Consider the following 18250-nt stretch of genomic DNA (forward strand, 5'->3'; position numbering starts at 1 on the left):
TCTACTTATCTGTCATTCAAATATTCAAGATCCTTTTCCTTTTACCAGACTCTCATGAACGCATCACAAGGCCATAAACACAAATATTTCAATACGGTGCAATTTCAGTACGAGCAATCAAGTATAACTTTTTGGTATCATCACTTTTAAAGGCCTTTCTACAATCAAACAATGTGTGACTGTGTTGTTTGATGGGAGTAAAGGGAAGTTCAACCAACTGTGACCCATCCTGCCAGATAACTTCCTTTTGATCTGATGGACAGTAACTTTGCATAACAGACTCCCATTGCTCATTTTGCATACATAAGACTATGATCACTGTATGCTTATCTTCCACAGATGTAAAGGACAGGGTGGATAAGAATATGGGCTACACATTGATAACACAACTCAAATAACCTGTTGCTCAGTCTTAGAGCAGCCTGCCACTTGAAATGTTCACTCATACACTGAACCATTTCTCATTTTATGTCACTACATGAGTCAGTGATGGACATTGTATCTTGCATCAGGAACAAATATGGAGAAATAAATAATTAATGGTGGAGGGAAAAAATTAATGTGATTCAGGCTTGATGTTAGTTCCCTGGTAGGCAGCTAGGTTGAAGCTCCATACTAAGACACTTGGGCAGTTTTAATCAAGCTAATACATGAGAATATGTGTATAGATGCTTTATAATTTTAGTGATGACCTTGCAGATCTCATGATATTAGGCTCCTGTAGACAAAAGTAATAGACATCCTCACAGTGTAGCACCAATTCAAAACATTTTTATTAAAACTCATCTACACTTTTGATGTGAAGAACATCAGAGAACAAGCACACCAATAATGATGTAGCAGTGACCAATTCCTGACACTATGTATAGTGTTCAGTGCATTATTGATAAATAAAATGTCATTCAGCTCAAGATTTACATTCTATATCAAACAGTGTCCAATTCAGAGAGTGCCTTGAACTGGTCAGTGTTACATTCTCTTTCACAAATATGTATTTTGAACCTGCAGCATAAAAAAAGACTTGACAAAGAACTGACAGAGTGCGATCACTTAAATGAACTCACACCAACACTGAGTTGACAAAACAAGTTAACAGGTGTCTGTTATGAAAGGAGAGAGCTGAAACCTGACATATGTTCACCAGGAGGTGCAAATTGTAACAGCACATTTGCCACGTAGGGTAGTAACATATAGGTGATAGCTTCTAAACAGAGAGGAAAGAGGGAAGCTTACAAACATTAATATCCAGAACATGGAGGAAGAAGAGAACTGCTGACAGCAAAAAAAAGAGTGAAAACAGAACAGACAACATTTGAAAACCAAAGCTAGAAAATTCTTTGTACTCCTGCTCAGGCTGGACGAGAATTCAATATTATCCTTTGTTAACTTTCTAATTATTGATTTTAAGCCAATTATTAAAAAAGCAACAATGACTTAAACCCTATGAACCAGCCCTAACTGTTGCATAGTAAGAAGGAGGTAATGGTTGGTGTTTAGGCCATGTCTTCTTCGCCCTCCTCCTCAAACTCGCCCTCTTCCTCAGCAGTGGCCTCCTGGTACTGTTGGTACTCGGACACCAGGTCATTCATGTTGCTCTCAGCCTCTGTGAACTCCATCTCATCCATGCCCTCGCCGGTGTACCTGAAACAAGTTCATAATTAGTCAAACAGGTTGTGTAATGAAATGACCCTCTTGCAGGAAAATCGATGTTAGTGTATGAATTCTGGCTAAGAACAGACCAGCACAAGTACAGGACAGACTTCTTCTCTCCTGACATCGTCTTCTACTCACCAGTGGAGGAAGGCCTTGCGGCGAAACATGGCTGTGAACTGCTCTGAGATGCGCTTGAACAGCTCCTGAATGGCTGTGCTGTTGCCAATAAAGGTGGCGGCCATCTTGAGACCACGGGGAGGGATATCGCAGACAGCGGTCTTGACATTGTTGGGGATCCACTCCACGAAATAGCTGCTGTTCTTGTTCTGCACGTTCAGCATCTGCTCGTCCACCTCCTTCATGGACATGCGCCCTCTGAAGATGGCGGCGACTGTGAGATAGCGTCCGTGACGTGGGTCACAAGCAGCCATCATGTTCTTGGCATCGAACATCTGCTGGGTGAGTTCAGGAACTGTCAATGCCCTAGAAAGACAGACAATTCAATTTCAATTTATTTCAAATCCATTAAAAAACATATTATATAGGGTCTAGTATTGTCTCTAAGAAGCCTCTCTACCTGTACTGCTGGCTGCCGCGACTGGTCAGGGGGGCAAAACCTGGCATGAAGAAGTGCAGCCTGGGGAAGGGCACCATGTTGACAGCCAGTTTCCTCAAATCAGCATTGAGCTGACCAGGGAAGCGCAGACAGGTGGTCACCCCACTCATGGTGGCTGAGACAAGGTGGTTGAGGTCGCCGTATGTGGGCGTGGTAAGCTTCAGCGTGCGGAAGCAGATGTCATACAGGGCCTCATTATCAATGCAGTAGGTCTCATCTGTGTTCTCAACCAGCTGGTGGACGGAGAGGGTAGCATTGTACGGCTCCACCACTGTGTCCGACACCTGGAGTGGGAGAGTGTGGAGAAGACAGAGAGGAGGAGGGGACAGCATTTAAGCACACAGAAACATGTGGAGGGACAAATATTTTATCTTAAATATTCTTGTGTACAGTATATATGAACCTTGGGTGAAGGCACCACGCTGAAAGTGTTCATGATCCGGTCTGGGTACTCCTCTCGGATTTTGCTGATGAGCAGCGTGCCCATGCCAGAGCCGGTGCCTCCTCCCAGGGAGTGCGTGAGCTGGAAGCCCTGCAGGCAGTCACAGCTCTCCGCCTCTTTCCTCACCACATCCAGGACCGAATCCACCAGCTCGGCTCCCTCAGTGTAGTGGCCTTTGGCCCAGTTATTACCTGCCCCGCTCTGGCCTGGGTTACAGAATAAGTCAGTTACAGAATTACAGAAATCAAAACTTCCTTGATTTAATTCTGCTTAAAATATGACTCCATCATTCATGCAAAGTCAAACACAATTTACTAGCAGTAAGCACTGTGGGATACCCAGCTTTAAAAGAGGAACGACTCAAGATGCCTTATCACAGTACAGCAATTTTATCAACCCAAAAATAAAAACACACATTAATGTTCAGATTTGAATTCTCACCAAAGACAAAGTTGTCTGGTCTAAACACTTGTCCAAAGGGACCAGACCTCACAGAGTCCATTGTGCCTGGCTCCAAGTCCACCAGCACTGCACGAGGGACATACTTTCCACCTGTGGAAACACAAGTGTTGAACAACAGAAGAGAAGAGAACACTAAGCTGTGGTGACTATTTCTCATTTTACTGGTGTGAAAAGCAGAGTGGAATGACAAGAAAATCCTGAGCTTAAGAGGCTAAAGCAGCTGCGACACTGTGCAACCTTTTTGACATTTACTACACAAGACTATTATCATTACAGCTGGTTGGCGTGTCAGTACAACCGAGTGTGCTTACAGCTGACAGTTACAGTAAAGAGACAGAAAAGACGGCACGAAACCTGCATGCAAAAGTGATTTATGAACTGTTCCCCATGTGATCTTGGGACAGAAAGAAGTTGACTACAATCTACTACTATAAAGTCTGTCAGTTATTAATAATGTTTCTTTCTTTTCTTTTTTTATTTAAGTTAAATCAAAAACCAAAAAAGGTTAGTCGCTTATAAGTTCTTTGAAAACATCACAGTATACAATATATTTTCTTCAGAGGGAGGTTTGTTGACTTGTAGTATCTTGGAAACGGGTTTCCAAGATACTACAAGACTGATTTCTAGTGGTTTCCAGTGGGACAAGCCCCCTGCTGGATGGCTACGGTACTTACAAGCCTTCCGGCTGGTATTAAATTACCTTGGCTCCCTTTGAAACTAGCAAGATTATCTGACTCTGTAGCTCTTAGCAAAGTGAAATTAACCTGTTGCCTCGTTGTAGTACACGTTGATTCGTTCCAGCTGCAGGTCGCTGTCCCCGTGGTATGTCCCGGACGGGTCGATGCCATGTTCGTCACTTATCACCTCCCAGAACTACAATCAGAAAATGAGAAGAACGGTCAAATCAGGTGGCCTTGTGGCTCAAAACCATCGGTGGCATGGACACCTTGCGAGGCTATGATTAGCTTTGTTGCTAAGCAAGCTAATTTATCTTCCCGCTCAAGACAAATTTAACATTCACGCTCTTTTTCAGTGAGTTGGGACTTCACTTTGAAACCGCAACCATTCTCACCTTTGCACCAATTTGGTTGCCGCACTGGCCTGCCTGAAGGTGAACGATTTCCCTCATTTTGGTCGAAATGTAAAAGTTCTTAACGACGTCTGACAAAAGTTGTTACCGCTCTGGCGCTTCAGCAACTGACGGACTAACCTGTCTGAGAAGGTAGGAGCAATGCCAACGACCGTCGGCAGATAAACGCAATTGGACGAGCTAAATGTCAGTCAAAGCACAACCGACATCTCATTGGCCGAGATAATTTGGTTTCGAGTTTTGATTGGTTAGTTCTGAGGTGGCTCCGTTGCCTTGGTAACACAAAATAGAACATGATACACAACAGTGTTTCTGCAGAGACACGCCTTATAGACCTCCAGAGGGGTATATAACGTGTCTCTGCAGCAACGTGCCAACAACACGAACCAACAAATCTAAGTACTATATCGTATGCAGCTGCACTTGTTTCAGTTACTTGAAGACGTTTCACCTCTTCAGTAGAAAACTGTTGATGAAACAACAAGTAGGCCATCTAACTAATCAAGTCAACATGGAAGAGGAATGAATTATTGTTACAACATGTTCAACTCACCTGGTGCACCAGGGCGTTTCCTCTAGGGATTGTGCTGGTGGTTTTCAGTTCATTATGGGTGGGGCCTGACTAGACATTTGACCTACATCTATGAATAAAATGTTTACCAAATTATTGAACAGAAAACCCCAAGTTTTTCATAAATAGTTCACAATACTTTGTTCATAAATACTCCAGCTTTGACAGACAAGACATTCAGTGTTGTACCTTAAAATTGCAGCCAGCTCTGAAGAAATAGCCAGTGATGCTTCTCTAATAGGCCTACATACATTCTACAGTCTCAGTATCTTTCTCACAAAACCCACAGGTAGGCTATCACCATCCCTTCCATCTCACTTTCCTCTACCTGTTGTTCCATATTTGCTTTTCACAATGAAACCATTTCTTCCATCTTCTCTCATGTAATTCTAAATTCCCTCTCAATTTAAATTTAATCTGGTTCACATTTTTCCTCTTATTCTTGGTAGAACAAGAATGCAAATTTTGCCTAAGAATTATATATATTTACGTTTTAAGGATTTCTTATTTGAAATTTATAACTTAATTCTCATAGCTTAATTTGGTAGTTATCATACAAACATCATACAGAGCCATAGGTAGGTACATATAGCTACAAAGAGAATTAGGAGTGTCGATAAATAAAAATAAATAAATACTGTTCAAGCTCTTTTAAGATTAAAAGTCATAATAAAATATAGGTATAGCATTATTTTTAAAGACAATAAAAAATGTGCCTTTATAAATGTGTTATTTAGCAAGAATAAAAATAAGATTTATGATAAAGGATCAGAAGCTCATTCTGAAAATTATGAAAACCAGACCATTTTAGTTTCTGTGTTTACATGCTGTGGCAATAAAACCCAACATCCATCAAGGAATGAACAATTTGTCATTTTTTAGTCTTTGGAGGAAGCATTTCGCTGGATAGACCCTGTGGGCATTCTTGAAAGAAAGTTCTCTCATTTTTTGTTCACACTAGAAACTTAAAAGGTAAACTCTTTATTCCAGGATAATATCTAGACTTATTACAATTACACATTTAGCGCAGAGCAGTTGTTTTTATACACAGGTCTGTCTATTTTATTTGTATATTTCTGTTATTAATTCTTTGACCATAAATAAATCACACTTGACCAACAAATATATTGATCTTGTTTTTCTTGTTGAGGACTGAATTTATCCAAAAAACATTTCCATTTTCCAATCAAAGTGTTAAACATTGCAAAAGGAAAGTACAACCGGTCTTTAAGAAAAGAAACATAAAATAGAAAGGACAAGGACTGCAATGAAGGAAAACAATGAAAAAAATACCATAAATAAATCAATTCAGTTTTAACCAGGAAAAAAGGGCCAATTGAATTCGAGTAGTACGAGAAATGTAGCTATGATATTGTGTGCGCCCTTTGATTGGTCATTTTATTTTGGTAAGCCGGCAGTCACTTGACGTCATAATCCTGCGACTGTTTATATGCGACATACCATCATGGCTCTGTTTCCAGCTTTCGCAGAAGTAGAAAGTGACAAAGTTGATGATTCGTCGAAAGGTGATCGCCTATTCATGTTTCACATACTTTAATATGGATTGTTTTTCGCCTCAATACTTTGTTGTTGTTATGTTGACACGATAACCCTGCTAAACCACGACCTAGCTGTTATTTACCGTCCAAAGTCTGCCTGTAGTTCATGCTAAATGATAAACATCATCGTTTACGTTAGATTCATTTCTTATCGATACGTTTACATTCCAACACGCGGATCTACAGCATATGAACATACCCTGTGAAGGATTAATAACCATCATGATCTCTCGATTCCCCTGATTACTGACTAAAACTCTTTGTATGGCCACTCTCTCCCTTTAGAGTTAGACTGGCTGAATAATAAGAGTTTTCAGACTGGAGATGCCCTCTCTCTTCACAGTCGGTATTTGGCGAAGAACAGTGAGAGGCTGAGCAAGAAGGAATCAAGGTACATGTTAAAAATAAATATAGTTTGATGGGGCTGTACGATATGGAAAAAAAATCATAATGCAGTTTTATTTTAACAGATATTATTATTTTGTTATCACAATTTAAATTTTCACTGAAAAAACAACAACTATTAAAATCATGATGATGGGACATTTGTTGTGGTCAGTTCCTAACATGTCATGTTTTGTACATCTGGAGAACTTTTTGTAGCTTTGTACAGTAGGCCTGAGCAACTCTACAGCACTACAATACTTCATTATAATGTTGTTTTGTCACCAATTTTACCTTTATCAAAAAACTACAGCTTCTGTTTGACCATATAGAGATTTTGATTGTAGTTTGATTAATTGTACAGCCCTATTTGCAGACACAAAACTTTGTAGTTTTCAACATCATTTAAATTTCCTCCTATAATATTACATAATGCATCTCTCCTTTTGTTTTTCTTGTGCCTGTCTTCTTATTCTTCTTACTTGCATCAATATTTCTTCACGTGAAACACTCTGATACTCTGTTTAGAAATCTGCTAAATAAATTGTTTTTCTATCTATATAGATTACTCTAGAGTACTAGAAACATAGTCGAATAAGTCTTTTGATTTATTTGAGGAAGGAGTTTAGTTTGAATATGTTCTCTTGCTACTCTCTTTAATGTTGAATCCACCTTATAATCCTCAGTGTAGGCAGAGAGGTGAGCTCTGAAGAGGAGCAGAAGGAAGAGGAGGAAGAGGGTAAAGTTCCATCCAAGAGGAAGAAAAAGAAGAGTGAGAAGAAGAAGAAAAAAAAGAAAAAACACAAAAAGAAGAGTGGAAGGTATTCCAGCAGCGGTGGGTCTGACTCTGAAACCATTTACCCAAGTGACCTTAAAAGGGAAGAAGAGGCAGACAGGTACAGACACACACTTTTACATCGCATTTGCTTACACTCCTATTTAATGCACAGATGCACTGGTTTACTGCTGCTCTGTACTTATGGTTGGTGTGTGCATCTGTGCAGGCCCCAGGCTGCTCCGTTAGCAAGTCGTTTCTCCTGGTTGGATGACCTCCAGTCGCCCACAGAGCAGCCGTTCTGTGTGGACCGTAAAGCGGACGCAGCCAACTGGACGTACAAGTCCCTGTACAGAGGGGATGTAGCCAGGTAACACACACATACATGTACACATACACACAAGCACTCTCCACCATGCTCTCACATCTTTCTCCTTAGATTTTTTTCATTCGATGTAGATAAGTGTCTGTCTTAGTGACTATTCGTATTCACGACCTACATTTTATTACAAATCAAGAACATTCATTTTAAAGGTAATTTTGAAACATTGTGTGTGTTTCAGGTATAAGAGGAAAGGCAGCTCATCCTTGGGTCTGGACCCTCACAAGCAGGAAGTCAGCTGGGATGAGTCGGAGTCAAATAAGAAACACAAAGGCGGGGACAAGAAGAAGGCAGCAGACAGATACTTCTCTACAGTCAGTCGCCAGCTGTTGAGGTCTGAGCCCCCTGTTCCTACATTACCTATGATTCCTGACTGCAGTGATGCCATCAGCCCCACCTCCTTCCTCCCACTGGGTTACAATGAGGACAACAAAGGAGGAGAGATGGGTAAGAGACAGGCTGTGAAGAGGCAAACTTCACGAGCTAAAAAATCCTAGCAAAAAACCTCAGTAGGTGTCATTTCAATATAAGTTCAACACACACAGCCAGTCTCACTCAAACAAAATTGAGTCAAAAAATACAAACAGTGCAAGTTTAAATGTCTCAATTGTAGCAGGAAGAAAGGAAATAAAGTTTTCATTCTTAACAGGTAATTGGTAAAAATTCCCAAAGTAAGGGTGACCTGATTTTTGGGATTAGAATAAGGGGTTTAGTTGCCCTATAAAGTGTGGAATGTGTCCTCAAAATCTCAGGTTTTGTGCCAGATATCTGTGGTACATACCTTTATCTTTTCAATTTAATCCTAATCCTTAATGTGTCAATCCAGGCAACAGAGTGCAGACATCATCAGTAAACCCCCTGGGTGTGTATGATGCCTCCACGGCCCTCTGGCTGCAGGGGAAGGGACAGCAGGAGCAGACAGAGCAGCAGAAGCAGGACACACAGACGGAGAAGAGTGCTGGGCTCTTGACTGGGAGGACTGAAGAGTTTAACAGGCGGCTCAGAGAGCAGCCGGCAGACACACAGCTGTGGATAAAATTCATAAGATACCAGGTATGAAGATTCTGCTTTTGTTACTATATTTACTTTCCTTACAACCAGCTTTGAACTGAGTATGTTTATGTTCTTATCAATATCTATGTGTCAGTGTTTGGGTTTGGGGTTTGCACAACTGTGCATTGTAATAAAGATGTCAAAGGATAAGGGAGGCCTTATTCTCGAGTCTTCTAATCATCAACAAACCCCAGATGAAGACCAAAACAAACAAAGTGTTTGGTCCATTCATTCTACTGAAGATGTAAATGTTAGAGTAAATCAGGAATATATGTTTTTTCTTCTCTTGAAAAAGACTGAGTAATTTTTCCGAAATGCTGGTCACTGTAATTATCATCAGATGTTACTTTAAAAAAACCCAGCACTAATAAACATCACATTATATATATATATACATATCTCAAAAATGGTGGCTGCTCTGCAACAGTTGACCAAATTTAGAAGCAGCTGACTACAGCCCAAGGCTGCAAGACAAATTTTCCCTTGAGGACAATAAAGTTAAAGTTTAAATTTGCAATCCAAGCCATATTTGTACTCACTGTAAAACTGTAAACTGTCGCACATAAAAAGCTTTAAATCAGGATGTTTTGAGGTCCTCTGTATTGGATCTTGCAAACACTTCATTCTTCTGGACAATCTATGTAAAGTAAAACTAAGAAATGCCCTTTCGAGGCTGCTGTCATTGTCATTTTAGCTATAAGAGACATATACCTTCACTTGTAAAGACATTTTAATGTGTAAAATTGGTGGAGTTACCCTTCAAGTTCCTATGCAGCTTTACTTCTCCTCTTCCTTTCTAGGATGAGCTGACTACAACAGCGTTTGGAGGCGAGGAGGAGCAACAGGGCAACAATTCGTCTGAGCGTCGTAAGTCTTCCCACCGTGCAGTCCTGGAGAAAAAGCTGAGCATCGCAGAGCGCGCTGTGGCCACCAACCCGAGCTGCGTAGCTCTGCAGCTGGAGAGGCTCAGGATCTGCCAAGAGCTCTGGGAGCCCTCACTTCTGACTAAAGAGTGGAAGAAACTGGTCAGTCTACAGTATTTTGTTTATATGCAACTCACTCAATGTTTCTGTATTTGTACTACCTGCAGAGCTGAACATTTAAGGTGCTATTACAGGTGTGGTTTATTTTATTTGCCCTTAAAAGAGTGGAATGGTTTGTTCATTTACTTTCACACTGTTTTATTACAAAGGTTCCTCTAAATCTTCTTCAATTTCCTCCTCTGTATAACCATGAACTGAATGCTTCTCTGAGCCTGGAAAATATTTCAGATTCCTACTTTTTTGTCACCGATAAAAACTCACAGACATTCAAACAGAGATTGTGTTTTATCTATTGCATTTCAGGTGTTTCTCCACCCAAACAGTGCCCCCTTGTGGAGAGAGTATCTATCGTTCACACAGAGCTACTTCAGCAACTTCACTGTGTCGAAGGTCAACTCTGCCTATGGGAAGTGTCTCAGCACGCTCAGTGCTGTGCGGGATGGCAGCATGGTCTCTCACCCAGCCCTGCCAGGGATTGAAGAGGATATGTTGGGTAACAGAGATTTTGTTTAGCCTTTAATCATCCGACTTTTATAGTTTGAGTAGACTGATTAGTAGATAATAGTTACATATTCAGATACCCTGCTCAGTTACTCAGTCAGCCCAGTTTTATGTCCACATATACAAATACACACATAGGTACATCATATTCGTTTCAATGCAAAATGTTTTTGTTTGTATGCTCAGAGTTGGTGAAAATTGTTTTCTGTCTGTCCAGATATCTTCACTCAACAGTGTCATTTCCTGCGACAGTCTGGTCACTCAGAGAAGGCAATTTCCCTGTTTCAGGCTATGATCGATTTTACTTTCTACAAACCTGACAGTGTACGAGAACTGTCCACCAAACAGCAGGTAAACACACACATACACATACAATAAAGCACTACATAGGCACTAATCATAATTTTAAAATTATTGTAAATCTATCCATAATGCATTCAAATAATCCTGACCAGAAGACAAAATTGTAATATACTGTATAATGACAACTAAAAGGAATAGTTCAGCATTTTGTGAAATACACTTGGCTTGGTGTAGTGACTTCCTGGAGTGTTGTGATCTATGTGCGGGTGCCAAAAAAAGACAAATATGCCTATTTTATTTTTGCCTCTTAAAGGAATAGTTCACTCTAGAACGAAATTCAGTCATTATCGACTCACCCTCATGCTGATGAGAAGTCCGGTGTAGTTTCTTATTCCTTAAAGTGCAGCTGGAGACCCGCGGGGGTACCCTCCAACAGCAATAATCCATATAACGGGCGTCAATGGTGTCTGAGACGAAAAGGTCCATAAAACTACACAAAAACTTTGTAATATTCCTCCATACTGCTCGTCCGCTGCAATCCAAGTGTCCTGAAGTGGCGACATCCAGAGTTTACTTGAAACGACGTCATTTAGTACATTTTTCTAGCCTAAACAGTCACTATACTATATCTGCATAGATACACACCGGTATTTACATCCTGCTGTGAGCGAACGAGCGACACACAAACACAAGAGGGATCTGCCTGCACTAGTGATTTGAAACTTTGAAACTCACAGCTGGATGTAAATACCAGTGTGTATGTATCGCGAGTTCTGTTGATCTTGTCTGGCGCGGCTTCTGTAGTGCAAGCGGCTGTGAGGGAGACTTGCGTGCACGCGGGAGCGTGCCTCCAGGCAAATATAGAAAAATTTACTAAATGACGTCGTTTCGAGTAAGCTCTGGATGTCTCCACTTCAGGACACTTGGATTGCAGCGGACGAGCAGTATGGAGGAATATTACAAAGTTTTTGTGTAGTTTCATGGACCTTTTCGTCTCGGACTCCATTGATGCCCGTTATATGGATTTTTGCTGCAGGAGGGTACCCCCGGACAGATTTGTTGTTGTTTTTTTTAAAACTACATAAGGAGTGAATATTTTTGTGTTAATGATGAGTAAATCATGTCTTCCCATTAATTTATGTTGTGTGTTCAGGTTGAGTTCTTTGAGCCATTCTGGGACAGTGGGGAGGCCAGGGTTGGAGAGCTGGGGGCCAGAGGTTGGAAAGCCTGGATGCTCCAACAAGAGCGAGGGGGGTGGCTACAGCCCAATGAAGGTACAGAAAACACACCCAGACATTGTTACAGCAAAGTGTGCCATGCTTTACTTTTAGTGTTGATGTGAATTCTGGAATAATGTGTGTGTGTGTGTGTGTGTCTCTTCATAGAGGAAGAAGAGGAAGAGGAAGAGGACGAGGAGGAGGTTAAGGATCGGAGCCAGCCCAGACACACAATCTGGTTGGATGTGGAGTCGTCTCGGGAAGCAGCTCAGTGGCTGCCCTGGAGGCCTGACAAAGCTAAGGGCCAATCAGAAGAGGACTGTGAGGACCCAGACAGACAGGTATGGGTTTAAGTGACTCTGCTCATGTGTGATATGTTTGGAAGTCATCTACACTATGTTTAAATTCAGACACAAAATAGATGTGACCACTTTGTTTGACTTCTTCATCTCTGTCTCTCCCGCTGTAGGTGTTGTTTGATGACATCGGTCCCTCCCTAATTTGTCTGTCTTCACCAGAGCTCCAGCTCCGTCTTCTTCTCCGTTTCTTGTCATTCCTGGGGCTGCCCATTGACTGTGTGCTCTCTGCTGCCCCCTGTCAGCCTGGTCTGCTGCTCGAGAACCTTTCTTTCCTCACTCAGGGTAAAAATGACATCATTAGTAAGCATAACACAAGTAGGCTATTTGTTTTTTAAAATATAATGAACAACTTAAAGCTTATAATTTAGAGGAACACAGTAACAAATCTGACTCAATGTCACATTCTAGGTCATGACCTCCGGCGTCCTCTGACCTCCCATGACCTACCTGACCTTGGGGTCAACTCTGTAGGTCATATGACCACTCTCCAGGGAACAAGGAACCTTGCGGGGCTCGGGAAGCAGGGCGAGACATTTGTCACCAATGTGTTAAATATGCTCCAACCTGTCCTTCCTGCCCCCCACCGAGCCACTCTGTCACTCAGCTGGATACAGTACGAAAAATTCAAGGTAGGAGTCAGTTTATCTGACTTTTGGACGAGGTCAAGGTCAACTCGGTCAAAAGAGTGTCTTATTTACTTGTCTGTATTTGTTTCGGTGTATATCAGGTCTTGCGCTGCCTATGTGGTGGCAACAAAAAGCGTCTCCGCTCTCAGGGCAAGAGAAGCAAGCGGGTTGCAAAGCAGCTGCTGAAAGAATCCGACAACCGCTCTTCGTTGGTGCTGTGGCGGGAGTACGCCCACCTGGAGTGGTTACTGGGCAACCTCGACGAGGCTCGCAAAGTCTTCACCACGGCCACAGCGATGGGGGGAACCAAAAGCCTTAAGAGCCCTACCCTCTGTGAGCTGTGTCTGCTGTGGGCTCAGCTGGAGGTGGAGGACGGGGAAGGTGTGCAAGGAGGAGGAATAACAGATGTCACCATGACCCCAGCTGTATGTGTGCTAACCAGGCTAGCAGAAGGAACCTCCTCTTCATCCTCCAAGTCCCTGTCTCCGGTTTCCATCCTGAAAGCCAGGAAGTCATATGAGCAGGCTCTGACGGCGGGCTTGTCAGCCCTGGACTCAAACCTCCACAACCCTCAGGCCAGCGGAAAAGGTTCACTTTATCAACAACTATCTGTCATCTGTCAAAGAGGTTATTTATGATTGAACCCATTCACTGCAAATCCAGTTCACTCAATGTTACTGCTGCAGTGTTTTCTCATCATTTTAGTACAGCATGCAAACTAACTTGCAGAGTTGAAACTTCTGCAAAACATGTAATTCATCACATTAAGTAATGTATTTAGTTGCCTTATACATCAATCATTCCAACCTTTAAGAGACAGTTTTGGACATAGGTGGTCAATAATGTGAGGTATGCAGATTATGATTAGAATTTATTGGTTTGAAACAACCTTCAACAATAAGTCACGATAACCAGTTATGCACCAGTCCAACATTTTCTCTCCATATACTAATTTCAGTACCTCAACTACCAAGTACTGATCCAATACTGGTGCTCCCTTTTTACTAAATTTAAAACTACTCACTGTCTGAAACTTGTTTGAGTCATTTTTGTGTTAGGTAACATGTGGCCAGGGATTGTTGTGGTGCTAAAACTGAGTTATATGCTTGCTGTGACTGAATACATGTAATCAGAAGGTTATCACTGACTTATATAATGATGCTGATAAATAACCTGTATTTATTGTGGATTTGTCACACCTTGTCACCCAAGCCACTTAATCGGGTATCTGTGCTGATTCTGGTCCAGCAGATCAGATTGGTGCATACCTTTTAAAATACACGAATGCATTGTCAAATTAATGATAGCCACTGGCTACTAGATTGCATTTTATCTTGCATACCACTGGGTCTGATACAGCAATGGTTACAACAGCAGAACTGTTTCTCTGAGTCAACCTAAAGCATTTTATTTTGTTTTGGTAGGACCAAAGGCCAATGAAAAAACTTGGAACAAGTTACTGTCATACATGAAACATCATGAAGACACTGCAAACTAAAGGGAAAAAAAAAAAATTTTGGGATGTGTCTGGGGATGGAAGGTTCGTGAACTGGTTCACCTAAATGGAATGCAGCCTGTCATTAATGTTATAAGTTTCACCTGTGCTGCTCTGACAAGTCAAAATGTCTCCCATGAAAAAGGTCTATTGTGCAGGCTGGGTCATTCTCACACTCACATGTCTTTGAGGCACACTCAGAGTTATTGTTGATGTTACTACTAACACCTGTGGTTTTCCTAATGCGATAGGTCTGATTGTCTCCTGTGAAAATGCAGACTTTCATTAATTTGATCCTCTCATCTCTTTATTCCACCACCAGGTCAAGAGGACCTGCTGGGAGAGAAGCTGAGGCTGAGGGGACTGGTAGGCTGCTACGCTTTGTTCCAGTACCTCACGATGGGCATCCAAGCAGCTTACGCCATCTACAACCAGGCTAGAGAGAGGATGGAGGTGCTGCACCGAACACTAATACTTGATAAGCAGCTCAACAGTAATGAGGAAGCCAACCTTGCTAGCACCGGTGCTAACCAGGTTGCAGCTGCTTCCAGCCATACCAGCAGGCTCCATGTTAACAGGCTAGCTTCTGAGTGTGAGGCATTAGCAGTGCAGCAGGCAGTGTTGCTAAGGTACCACAATAGCATCAGTGTGTTTCCACTGGCAATGCTGAGACAGACGTTGACCTCTTCCCTCTTCACCTGGCCCAGCAGCGCCCCTCTCTGGAGCATATATGTACAGGTAAGCCAGGGCCTCCTCACAAGATACCAGAAGTCATTTATGGGTTAAAATCAAAACAATCAGTCATTGTAGCTGTGTTTTTTTCCGGCTCTTTGCAATCATTCTGTACTGATTCAGCACATGATTTGTTTTGCATGACTTTCATGCCACCTGTGTTTCAGGTAGAGAACCGTTACCATAGTGCTGGCCGTGCACGACGCTTTTTTCACTCTGTAACCAGGAACAACAGCAGTGTGGTACCACGCCTCTTTGCCATTTTTGCTGAACAACAAAGGAAGCAGCTGGTGGACACTGCTCTGAGGTAAGGGCAGACAGGATGATGGGCAGGTGCAGGGTTATCCTGCACGCTTGGAATAAGCATTGTCACAGAGATGCAATTCAGATGCCACAGGACTGAGAGAAAAAAAGCACAATTACAAATCTGTCTGCTCATTGAGCTCCATGGAAAGCACCATGGATTTATCAATACATACTGTACTATAGCACACTTAGGCTGCTGATATATTTCAGAGCGATGGACGGGCCAAAGATAGATTCGAACTTGCATATAAAGGGACATTAAACAACCCCTGCACTCTGCATTTTGGTCATTTTGCCATATATATATATATATATATATATTTATTTATTTTATGTTCATTATAGGTCTGGTTTCCATGATGCTGCCTTGCCTATCCTGCCTGAGAATGGCCTCAGCAACCGTGTCCGTGGACTGTTTGAAAGAACCATATCAACAGAGATGTGTTCTCACTGTCCTTTACTTTGGAGGATGTACATGCACTTCCTGGTGAGACAGCAAATAACACGCACAAACTCACACAATTACAGCCCTTTTGAGGACACTCTGTTGACTTGAACTAATTTCCTATCATTAACCATTCAGCTGAAAGACAGACACACATTTGAGGAAATTGATAATCCTCTTCAACATTAGTCATCATACTCATTACAGCAGTTGCAGACTTCAATTTGAATCAACTTGTCAATAAGCTGATGGACGCATACACGATGGCAAAAAAGCAAAGAAATGTGTAGGATGGTTGCAAAAGTTATGTGTGTCGAGGATCTGTGAAACTAAGATAGAAGTGAGGTGGTAATGCACTAATAATCACAGCACCTGTCCAGAGATACCTGAAAGGCAAGTACAGGAATCAAATCCAAACATAAATATACATTGTAGTAATGATGGGCAAAGCCTGCTGTTCCTTTAAGAGCCCATTTTGTTCTGTATGTCATTCTGCTCGTTAATCTCTGACCTTAAAGCGCTGCCTTTTTTCCCCTCATTTTCCAAATATTGACTTAGAGATAGAAGTATAAGAACTAACACATACAGTAAGACCAGCCGGCACAGACTTACTTTGTTTAATTTGCACATTTGGATACACAAATATTGACCGTCAGTCAGTATAAAGTCTTGTGTCTGTGCTGTGTATATAATGTGTTTGTATGTATGTGTATTTGTAGTTGTCTGACGGGCAGGTGGATAAAGCCAAAGGGATCTTCTACAAGGCCTTACAGAATATTCCCTGGGCCAAGGTGAGTTTGAATCTTAACAGCAGTTGGTGTCAATCTACTTCATTTTTAAATAATAGAAATTAATTCTTGCCTTCTCTTTTTGTGTGTGTGTTTGTGTGCGTGTTTGCGTGCGTGCGTGCATGCGTGTGTGTGTGTGTGGGTGTTCAAATGAATGTAAATTTGCATTTTTGCAAATATGTGTATATGGCATGTGTGTGACATCAGGGTTTGTACATGGATGGAGTGCAGCTGTTCCCTGAGCATCTGCAGGAGTTTGTAGATCTTATGACAGAGAAGGAACTCCGACTCAGACTGCCTTTAGAAGAACTGGATATACTACTGGAGGACTGAACACACGCATACATACACACACACACACACACACACACCTCATTCAAGAACTTCAATTTGCTTTACTGGCAACATGCCAACCCACATATTGGCATGTTCGATGTCAAGAAGAGGAGACACATGCGGAAACTCAGATGCGTACAAACATAGCTGCAGTGCTAAACAGTAAAGTTTCAGTGATGTTATTAAAGATGGGCATGGAGCTATCCTTTGGACTTTATGTATATTACTTTATTTTCACAGAAAACCACCAGCTCTGTGTTTTTAGTACCAGATACAGTCAATAAATATGATTCTCAGTTGTCCTGTGTGCTGTATGTTTGTTTATGCATAAAAGCTTACATTGCATGCATGCATACTGAGGTTGAAGGCCTGTGTTTCAAATGAAAGATAAATATCAAACTTAATGACATGTTTGCAACCCCACCTTAGAGTCTAATGTATGAAACTCTAAACAAATACCGAGGTAAATGAGAAAATTAAGAAAAGGTAGACTAAACTGCCTCAGGATTTAATAGTCATGATGATTGTCAGGTTTTAAATGATCACATGCAAATGCCTGAACTTGTTAATACTGTTAATGACACCCCTGATAGTGAGGTTTAATGATATTGTATCCCTGCAGCTTGGTAAAAGACAACCATACCAAGATACCAAGAGTATAAAAAGATCAGATCAGTGTCAAGTTTAGAAAGTTGTCATGTTCCCATGTGGTGCTATTTTTTAAGTGGTTCTGGCTTTGAGATAGATTTCAATTTAATTTAATTTCAAGTTTCAAGAGAACAGTGCTACTGTATAACAAGTCACAGAGCTGAACTCTGCAGTGGCTGTGTGCTTTTTTAAAGGGGTTTAAAATTCTCATCTCATTAAAATGACATTTTAAAAGATAGTATTTAATCTCATTTTTTTATATACCTTTTTCATTTATTCATGTATTCCCTCTGTGCGACTCTGTTTGGCATCTCACCTGTGAGTTACCTGAAACTTTTCACCAACTCTATTCATACACGCTCTATATATAATAACACAGGATGCTCTGTGCGCAGCAGCGGTGGAGTCGCTCCCTCCTTCCATCGCTGCCGCGCCGTGGTCTGACGCATTGCAGATCCGCCCTG

At 41.5% G+C, this 18250-nt stretch overlaps 2 protein-coding genes across 3 annotated transcripts; one reads left to right on the plus strand and one right to left on the minus strand.

Annotated features, from left to right (window-relative positions):
- Positions 1-743: 743 nt before the first annotated feature.
- Positions 744-4372, minus strand: LOC140995578 (tubulin beta-4B chain). The gene is made up of 7 exons (XM_073465635.1): positions 4246-4372; positions 3938-4046; positions 3153-3263; positions 2673-2917; positions 2231-2553; positions 1792-2136; positions 744-1641 (listed from the first exon to the last, which is right to left on the minus strand). The coding sequence occupies exons 1-7, from the start codon at positions 4300-4302 to the stop codon at positions 1494-1496; spliced, it is 1338 nt and encodes a 445-aa protein (XP_073321736.1). The 5' UTR covers positions 4303-4372; the 3' UTR covers positions 744-1493.
- A 1912-nt stretch (positions 4373-6284) lies between these two features.
- Positions 6285-17439, plus strand: nrde2 (NRDE-2, necessary for RNA interference, domain containing). Of its 2 annotated transcripts, none has more exons than XM_073467072.1 (19): positions 6285-6360; positions 6679-6784; positions 7464-7673; positions 7782-7922; positions 8116-8381; positions 8761-8987; positions 9788-10012; positions 10334-10523; positions 10749-10882; positions 11988-12108; positions 12220-12392; positions 12521-12692; positions 12819-13039; positions 13138-13663; positions 14854-15269; positions 15431-15570; positions 15915-16056; positions 16734-16805; positions 17010-17439. In XM_073467072.1, exons 1-19 carry the CDS (start codon positions 6285-6287, stop codon positions 17133-17135), a joined length of 3684 nt encoding a protein of 1227 aa, XP_073323173.1. In that variant the 3' UTR covers positions 17136-17439. The 2 variants fall into 2 exon arrangements, with proteins under 2 accessions (XP_073323173.1, XP_073323174.1); XM_073467073.1 differs by having other exon boundaries at positions 13138-13624.
- The last annotated feature ends 811 nt before the right edge of the window (positions 17440-18250 follow it).

This window comes from Pagrus major, chromosome 5 (assembly GCF_040436345.1).
Source record: "Pagrus major chromosome 5, Pma_NU_1.0".
Lineage (NCBI taxonomy): Eukaryota > Metazoa > Chordata > Actinopteri > Spariformes > Sparidae > Pagrus > Pagrus major.